The sequence below is a fragment of the Myzus persicae genome, unplaced genomic scaffold (assembly GCF_001856785.1).
Source record: "Myzus persicae strain clone G006 unplaced genomic scaffold, MPER_G0061.0, whole genome shotgun sequence".
NCBI lineage: Eukaryota > Metazoa > Arthropoda > Insecta > Hemiptera > Aphididae > Myzus > Myzus persicae.
The window spans coordinates 383,717-393,393 of record NW_019100914.1 but is presented as its reverse complement, the minus strand read 5'-3'; the positions used below and the strand labels follow the sequence as shown (position 1 = coordinate 393,393).

General features: G+C 31.9%; 1 protein-coding gene across 7 annotated transcripts in view; it reads right to left on the bottom strand.

The window, feature by feature from the left end:
• Positions 1 to 3,605: 3,605 nt before the first annotated feature.
• LOC111026800 (uncharacterized protein CG43867) overlaps positions 3,606 to 9,677 on the bottom strand; it is an 89,416-nt gene continuing 83,344 nt past the window's right edge. For 4 of the 7 annotated variants that reach the window (XM_022304945.1, XM_022304946.1, XM_022304947.1 and 1 more), the window contains 15 exons: positions 9,380 to 9,648; positions 9,058 to 9,222; positions 8,824 to 8,985; positions 8,586 to 8,753; positions 8,371 to 8,476; positions 8,189 to 8,301; positions 7,919 to 8,116; positions 6,194 to 6,462; positions 5,958 to 6,135; positions 5,717 to 5,872; positions 5,406 to 5,645; positions 5,190 to 5,323; positions 4,961 to 5,090; positions 4,661 to 4,888; positions 4,432 to 4,602 (listed from right to left, as the gene is read on the bottom strand). In XM_022304945.1, coding sequence (XP_022160637.1) covers positions 4,432 to 4,602; positions 4,661 to 4,888; positions 4,961 to 5,090; positions 5,190 to 5,323; positions 5,406 to 5,645; positions 5,717 to 5,872; positions 5,958 to 6,135; positions 6,194 to 6,462; positions 7,919 to 8,116; positions 8,189 to 8,301; positions 8,371 to 8,476; positions 8,586 to 8,753; positions 8,824 to 8,985; positions 9,058 to 9,222; positions 9,380 to 9,648 — 2,687 coding nt within the window. Of the gene's footprint in view, positions 4,603 to 4,660; positions 4,889 to 4,960; positions 5,091 to 5,189; positions 5,324 to 5,405; positions 5,646 to 5,716; positions 5,873 to 5,957; positions 6,136 to 6,193; positions 6,487 to 7,918; positions 8,117 to 8,188; positions 8,302 to 8,370; positions 8,477 to 8,585; positions 8,754 to 8,823; positions 8,986 to 9,057; positions 9,223 to 9,379; positions 9,649 to 9,677 lie in introns of all 7 variants that reach the window. The other 3 variants (XM_022304949.1, XM_022304944.1, XM_022304943.1) reach the window with 2 other exon arrangements.

Sequence of the window (9,677 nt, the reverse complement as noted above, 5' to 3'; positions counted from 1 at the left end):
CAGATAGTATTATTAGTTATTAAAATAAAATAATTATTCGGATAATAATTTAGTTTTATGATTGTCTATATTGAATCATGTATAAAAACAATATATTCATAAACGTTAGAACAACGCGGCTCATAATAACATTAGGTAATATAGTTCATTGAATTAAAACTATATTTAATTTAATCAAACATTATTATATTGATAATGTTAGTTGTAATTATAATTTATTACTACCTATATACGATGGTGTACGGAAAACCAGCATTAAAAAAAAACATTTTTTGGCAGTCCAGTTATTTGCCCTCAGTAGGGTCGACCGTTGCCGGCGTACATCATTTGCATATCGTCTGTTTATCTGTGCCAAAATATCGTACATCGTTTATAAGCATAGCCGTACGATTATCATTTGCGTATTGCCTGTTTACCCGCACCAAATTATCGTACCAATATCAAATAATGTGCATAAATATTCTGAACAATAGAATGGTATAAAAAAAAATATTATATAATATACAATGTTTATGGATAATGAATAATTTAAGATTTTTAAGTTTAAAAATAATGAAAATTAATAAAAAAATAAATGGTATTCATTTAAATTAGGCATATTATAGTCATAGTTAAAATGAAAATTTACATATAGCTAGAGATGTTTGAGTAGAAATGAATAAAAAATTAATAGTATACAAATCAATTAATTAAGGACTAAAAATAATATTATGAATCAATACTTGTAGTAATGTCCTATTATTTTTACAAAATGAAACTTGTTTATTTCACCGGTGGTATACTTAAGCGTTTTAACGTTTTAAGGCTTTAAGCCAATGCTTTTGAATGTATTCAAGTTTTTGACGTACACAATATTACTTCGGTACAAATATATTTTAAAACAGAAATACCTATACAATATTTAAAAATTTTAATTTAGAGATGCGTGCAGAAACCGATTCTGAGTTAGCTTCTTATTTCTGAAGATTTTATGATTTCTCTTTATTTATTTTAGAAGTACTGAAATTGAACTAATTTTTGTCAAAAACATTGCATACCTACCTATATTAGAAAAGTAAACCTGTATTCCTTTTTTTTCAGTTTAAAATAAGGTTTCAACATCATTGGGTATTAGCCTACAGTTGTACAATATAAAGAGAAAAAGAAAAACATGTTGAGAAAATAAGAATGAAATATATACAGATAGGTATTTACAAATTATTACTTAAATTTACTGTAAAAAAGAACTTGTAATATTGCTTCTGTGTCTTACGTTGAACGTTAGTCGGAGAGAAGTTGGATTGAAGAAAATGTTTGGTGCTATGGCGTATTTTGGACATAATATATTATAAAAAGGCTTTTCTTACATGTGTCGCATACTGATGCAAGTTCTCTGGAGACGAGGAAGAAGTGTGTGAGATACGTGCGGCCTATTCTGACTGGAGTTATGATGACTTCATCTCTTATTTTTAGATTTGGATCAATAGGCCATTATTTCATGAAAGGCTTAATATTTCTTAGTTTATTTGTAAGAGGAACATCGATGCAGTTTTTCTGCCATATTTCCAGAATCATAAGGTTGATGGTGACTAATGCCTCAGAAGAAGTGGTTAGGTTCAGTTCTACGGAATTGTGTTGTGTACCTTAATTTGCTTTTTTATCAGCTAATTCGTTGCTAGGGATCCCATGTGAGAAGGAACCTACACGGAATGTATTGACGTATTGTTTTAGTGGTTGATATTAGTTCTTGAATGTGTTGTACTAGCTCGTTCTTAGTGTAGGGATTTGAGATCGATTTTATGGTACACAGAGAGTCACTTATGGTACAGACAAATTCAGAATTTGTGGAGAATTTGAGAGCTTCGAAGATAGCATAATATTGTCTGCTGTGTATATATTATGTTAGTACTTGGAAAAAGTGAGAATTTGTGATTATTTTGTCATATCTTCTCATATCCGCAGAGCCAACTCCATTGAAGTTTTTTATGCTTCAGTGTATAATACGAGTACCATAAATTGAAGTATTGTTGTGACATCACGCGTTTGTGTGTGGAAGCCAAGGTTTTCTCCGATAATTTTGAAGTTTTCAAAGATAGTAAGCCTGTTTTTAAGAGAGTTGCCATGAAGAGGGCGGTGATGTATCTTTCTGGATACATGATCGGGTAAGTCTCAATATATATTTGAGAATGAAGTTTTGACGTCTTAATTCAAGAGGAAGTTCACCAGTATTGCAGAGTCTCGTATATTATCAACAGGGCTGGTCTTAAACATCTCATTATAATATTATAAAACGAGCTGGTATATATTATATATGTTTTTGACTTAAACGTCAATATAAAAATGTAGGTACAGCAAATAAGGAGATAGAAAAACACAATCATTCCCCACGGTGTAATTTTAGCAGAAAAAAATCATATGATAATTCATGAGCGTATGTTAGTAATAATAGTCCAGTCGATATAAACTTTTTACCTAGAAAGTATTCCGAAGTTAATGACATTTTTACGGGGGTCGAGGTGTACTCTAGGATGTCTATCCTAAGTTTTCGACCTCGAAGACTCAAGGCTAACTTATGGTGTGTGTGTGTGCAAACATCATATTTTTTGTTCTACAGGGCATAACTAAGTTTTAAAACATTCAATTTGCTAAAATTTGGTTGGTAAAACTAATTTTTAGACGAAATTTAATATTAACCGAGAGACAGTCGATCAAAATTAGACAACGTTTCTCAATAGCTGAAAACGAAGGTTTTGGTTCTATCAGTATTTAATACCTAATCTAGGAACACCTATGATCCTCCCTCCACTCAACTGGTTCCCCATCCCACAGACGTGAAGATGCTTCATTGTAATGTATGGAATGTAAATTTATTTACAAAAATGCATAATCAAGACATAGTTGCTGTTATTATGTACATACGCAGGAACAATTTCAAATGATTTTTCTCGAGGTCCCAGAGTTCGAAAACTTAGGATAGACATCCTAGAGTATCCTTAGACAACCTGTAAAAATGCCATTAACTTCTGAAGTTAATCAGAAGTACTTCCAGCTACCCCTCTCTTATTTGTCGGTTTATTGACTGTGTTATAACTACATGTAAGTAATTCAAGAAAAAAAATGCCTACCTTCCTTTCATCAAATGATTCCAATACTAACAATTTACATTACCTACAGGCTAAAAGTAGTGGCGTTACATTACAAATAATTATAAATTTACTATACTAATTTTTTTTGTTTATTATAAACAATACCAAAATTAAGTGAATTTGGACACCAAAACAACACAATGGCATAAAAGAGTCTTCAAGTGTACTAAACAAATTATATTTACACTTCGACTTAGACAAAGATATAATAATTATTATTAAGTTCTCAACTCCTTCCACAATAATGATAGATGGTAATCATTAAAAGTCAAATACCTGATTATTGAAACGAAGGCCACGATGGTCAGTTTAATTCTGTTTAATGGTTGGATGTATACATATTTTAATATACATCATGTACTTTTGATTTTATTCAATGAAGAGTTGACTGTTATGCTCTTCAATGCACAATTTTTACTGAACACTAACGTTCTGTATTAGTTCATAGGATTCTAATATAACACAAAAGTACAAAACCAATAGCACAACCTTTTCGTTTATTAGAGTAAAAATGTGATGTTAAGTCTGTTAAGCACAAAAATCAAAACAAAAAAGTTTTGTTTTCATTAAAAATCTCATAAAAAAAAAAACAATTAGATAGGTACAATATTCTTTGGGATGAAATGTACTCGTGAACATCCATAGTTAAAAATCAAAATTAGTTTAGCTGATAAAAATAAATAAGAATAAAAATGAAAACAGAAAAATTCTTTTAAAGGGGCACCCAAAATGAAAAATTGAACACATTTCTTATCAGACTCCAATTTGTATAAATTCGAATTGTAACAACTTATTAAATGAAAATAATGAATCATTACAGGATAAAATGGTGTTTTTAAATGAATATACATGCTAAAAGGGGCGGCAAACCCTGCGAATAATGGCAGTCGGTTAACAATGGCCACATAAGTACCTCATCGAGACAATATAATTATTTTTTCTATTCATTTATTTTTTAACAATATTAATTGGATTTTGTACAACCATTTGGTAACATAATTTTTAGGCTAATTTTATATAATATTATAACACCTAAAGTTACTAGTCTTTTAGCATTCGTGCGTATTCAACGAGTATTTGCTATAAATTAAACTTTGTAAATTGATGGCATTATCAGCCAAATTAAAATTCTTAAATAAAAAAAATAATTATGTTATATTAGCATTAAATTAAGACAGTAAATAATGAAATGTATTTCATTTTATAATAATATAGTAGGTATATTGTTATATTGTATGGCCGCAGTGCAAGCACAACGATTATAGTGTGGCACATAATAATTCAAATACTATGTACACATTTATTGTCATGAGTCAATGCGCTTCTTAATTTGTGAATCATTTCTATGCAATTGATGGTCTGGAGTAGCTTTCAATATGTCAGGCTGCATATTGCGACTTAGTGTACCGCTAAGTGATGCACTGTTCTGAGCTAGTGCATTCATGTAGTCAGCAATCAACAATGTTATTTCGAGGATCTATTAATCATAAAACACTTATTAAAAATGTATTTGCATTTAAGGGTTTTAAATTTACCTTTGGTTTGCTTAGAGAAAACAAAAGCTTATGGGATTCTATGATAGCAGAATCAGATGCTATAACCAACATGAAATCATCCTGACAACCACCAAATGTCAGAACTTGCCCAAACATATATGTTTCAATAAGTTGCATTGAACGCAATTCCAACAGGCTAATGCTGTCTTCAGATACAGCCAACCATACGACAGTGCCTGGAAGTATAGTATTTTCTCCATGCTTCATCTAATGGAAAAAAAAAATAAGGATGAATAAAAGTTATTTATTCTACAGTAATTTGTATCGTTTAACACTTACTTTGGCTTGGAAAAGAGTGCATCCAAAATATGGCCATTTTCTGGTACAAGTCAAGTATATCCTAACACAGTCTACTAAATTCCGTCCTTTTAGAGACATCCATTTTTCTTGAAGACCAGTTTGGAGGTGTCTAAAATATATAACGATAGTTACAATTTATTTTAATTAAAAAGAAATATTATTCAATATGCATTTAGTTTTGAAGTACTAGCAAACTTAATCATCTTACTTTATTGCTTCTTGAGAGGCCCCATCGCGGTATCGGAATGGATAAAATTTATCAAGCGCTTGAAGTACTTGTAATTCTTTAGTAGTACCTCCACTACCACGATTTTTATCACAATAGAACTCACCAAAATCAATCTAAATTCAAAGCAGTAGATGACATTGTTTAAGAAACATATATAAACTTAAAACCATAAAAAATACTGTTGATGCATCAAACCTGTGCCATTAAAGCAGCTAACTCCAATGCAAGCTCTTTGGTAAGAGGGAATCGGCCTTGGACCACCTGTTGATTTACTTGATAACAAAGCAACAATCTCTCCCGATCAGATTCCTTCTTCACAAATGATTTGAAGTACAGTCTATTTTTGAAAATCAATCGTATAACTCTAGTGTTTTCAAATTTTCCGGAACCCTTTTCACGCAATGCCGTTTCCCACTTAGATATTACATCACACAACTATAAAATGATAAAAAATGAAAAAAAATTTTATATTTATTACTTCAACAACTCAAATAATTGTATCCAACCTTTGCTTGGGATTCAATATAGTGTTCTAGGTCTTTTTCAATGGGATCATCGCTAAACAATGTAAAACCTGAATGTTGACTATCTCGGCATCCAGTTTCTTGATTAAGTGTGCATAAAAACTCTTCAATAGTTGTTGAGCCATCAAAACCAACAACCTTCAAAACCAAAATAATTATTAATAACATACTGAAACAATAAAAATGCTCTTTGATCATAAGCAACTTCTCTAGTTCTCTGTACCTGGTAGGTCCCATTAAGCATATGAACGGGTATGGAATGTGGCAACGAATGGTGATAGGGATTTTTCAATAAAATCGACAGTACTTCCATTCTGGACGGTTTCACTTCTCGTGTGCCATTCAATATTGTTCGTTCGAGTGCACGTTCACAGTATGCAGCATACTTTCCACATTCAGTCCTACAGAAGAAAAATAGTCATTGCAACTACTGACCACTATTATTAAATTATTACATACTTGTTATCAATATTGCGTTTCAAGTGCAGTTTAAGGAACCAAAGAAGTTTGGTGTTTTTTGGTACATATAGAGACACAGCCAGAGCCAACAATTGCCAACCCTGAACAAACACGTAAGTAGGAGGATTGGCTTTGCAGTGGTCTAGTAATGATGATGTGGCTGGGCTTGAAGGTGCAGTCATGCTGTGGTTTGGTGATCCAGGCACCACTGATTGGGTTGTGCTGATGGTGGGCGACGATGCCAATGCAGCATCACACGTGAACAGCGACTGTGTGGCGCACAATAAAAGTTGCTGAAAAAACAGTGGACACGCGGTGCCTAAATGCCTAAACCTCTTAACTAGTGTATGTTTGCCATAATAATACAGCCCCCTCCACAATTTAAGAAGTAACCCACAAACTGCAGCTTTCGTTTGAGTCATAATTTTTGGTCATATCACATATTATTAAACAATATGTGTTTCGAAATCATGCGATTACATGCACAATATTAATAAATAATAAAACAAAAAATATAGGATATTGCAAATAAACTGTTAAATTGAGCAAAATAAAAATAAAAGTTCATTACATTTTAAGATATAAATTAATATAATAATGCATTATTATCAAAAAATTGAAAGGGTTTGAAACAGGTTAAGAATTGGATTACAAGAGGTATAAACTATATTATGTATATTAAATTATTGAATAAAAAATGTTGAAATAAATTAATATACAATATACAACTAGTTATTGGCTCAAACTAGATAACTGTGAATTGTGATAAAAACTAAATAGACAACAAGAATTCAAATAAATTTGCAACGGCACATTGGAAATAAAATAATTATTTATTTTGTCACACAGCTGATCCTTCTAGTAAATTTTTATGTATTATTAATTAATTGATTAATTATTTTTATTATTGTTATAAATACTATCAAATTTAATGTTAATGTTTGCCCTTAAAGTTCAAATATTGTCCTGTATACATAGGTGGAAGAATAGTGAACTTAAAATCAAACCAGTTTCAAAACTTGTGATAGATATATCAGGACAAGTATAGACATTTATTAGTGGACACCACGTATGCAATGTTTTTTGTTTAATTAAAATTTAAAATGATGGTTGACTGCAGAAATAATGGAATAACTTGCTGGGTTGCATAGACCATCAATAAACATTTAATGAATCAATAGTGAACTATTAGTCTCTAGAAAATGATTCAGTCCATGATTGGTCAGTTACATTTCAATGATCCATTAAACTAATCAATTTTGTATGCAACCCGGCATTAGTTACAATGTCACGTAAGTAACATAGTATAAAAAAAACTAAAAATGTTTAATTTAATAATTGTTTAGTTAACCGGACCATGAAAGATATTTTAAAATTATAAAAAGTAATGTAATTAAATTATTAGAAATTAAAATTATTTAAGAATATTTGTAGCCTTGGAGTAAGACTGCGGTCTACAGTAGCCATCATTAAAAAATACATAGCAAATAAACATACACTGAATAATTAAAAATCAGTAAATAATAATCACAATAAAAGCTAGTAATTAAAAGAACAGCCAGTGAACATATTATGATGTTTATCGTATACATTTTAGTCATTTAATAAATGTAAATAATAATTGGATTAAAATTATTAACTATATGAAGTGTTTGAATAACAAATTATGATCAGGAAATGACTGTTATTTTAATTTCAAAAAAAGCAATGGGAAGGGGAACTTACACGATGCCGCAGTTTGGAGAATACCTGGACTCCGTGTTTATGGGATGCGTGCCTAGATGTTTGTTTAACTAGGGCACATAATAACTCAGCCTGAAGTTCCCAGTTGTCCAAGCACAACTGTAATGCGTTTTGTGCTAATACCACATGATAATCAATACCCGCGTTTTCAATGGCCACAGACATGAATAATTGACAACTCTATAAGGAACAAAAATTATAAAATAATGTTAAAGCAATGTCATGGATATTGGACAATTGATTTCCACACACCTTGAATAATTTAATGGCTTCATATTGTAATGATTCTATAGATAAAGTAGTCAATGGCGTACTAATTGCTTCCTTGGAGTGCAATAAAGTTGGATGTTTCCACAACACACAATCTGAAACAAAATTATATATTATTAATGATAAACTCTTGTTTTAGAAAAAGTAAATAATAATGAATTTACTTGGATCTCCCGAAGCTTCCATTAGTTTTTGTATGAGCTGTTCAAACTGCGATCCAGATTGCGATCCACTACCCGAAACTACAGTAAGGTGGTACAACCAAGAATCCTGAAATCAGAAGAACATTTAGAACCATGCTAATGCTAGACATTCATGAACTTCAATTCCCTAGACATGAAAATTAAATACGAAATATACATATTTATTTTAATCAAACCTTTTCTTGTTTAGAAGACATCAGTAAATAAGTTGGAGGACCTTGATGTGATGGATGCAAAGCTATTGTCGGCGGCTGATTGGAATCTCTTTCTTCGCTATCAGAGTCTGAAACATGGTCAACAGTTTCTACACGGCAATCGCGCATGTTTATTTGTCCAAATGCACTCTGAAATGTTTTTTTGAAAGTGTAAAATAATTAAACAATTAAACAAAACTATTAATAGTATTTAATTTACCGTATCTGTTGACGATTTGAAATATAAAAATGTCTTTCCTACGAGTACACACCAGCACCGTTTGGCATGTCCATTTCTCACTTTGGTTAACCATCCTTGAATAGTCGGTTTATTGTTTTCGTTGTTCAGTATTAACTTGGTAGCATTGTGTCTCTGAACGTTCTATATGAAATGCGACAAATACAGATAAATACACATTATTAATGCTGGGGTTAAAAAACAAATGGAAATTACTTGTAAAACTTTAACCCAATCTTCCATGGCTGCAATTGAATCTGCTGTTAGGTAAAAAGTCTTTTTGGTTGTCGATATTTCGAACGTAGCAGCACCATCGGCTCGGGTTATTCGACATAGATCATCGATTGTGATTTCACGTTGTGGCTTTCGAGCAACGTCGTTCTGTAAAGGAAAATTAATTTTGCAATTTTAAAATCAAACCATCGATAAAATGAATCAAACCACGAGACTGCTACCTAACTATAACGATAAAAAAAAAACAACTAAAGCAATGCGAGTACACAACCTCGCGATGACACAGTTTGGTGTTATTATTTACTTGTGTTTTCCAATAACGAAGTTTGCCGTTGCTCAGCACGAAGAATCGTCGTCTCCAGGTCTTCAACTTGCCACCGAGCTTGGCTAAATGTCCGGATTTATCGAGTATACCAGTTTTGGCGCACCTGCTTGGGCTGTCGGCGACAACAGCAGCACCGTTCAAGTTTAACCTGAGCACCAATGACGACCACTCCGTCGAATCTTCGCCGCACGACATCGCGTCTGGTGGTATGGCGTAGTCGTCCGATATTCCCGACTCCATCGAAGTATCTGCGGCGCACATGGAACCGTTATAGATA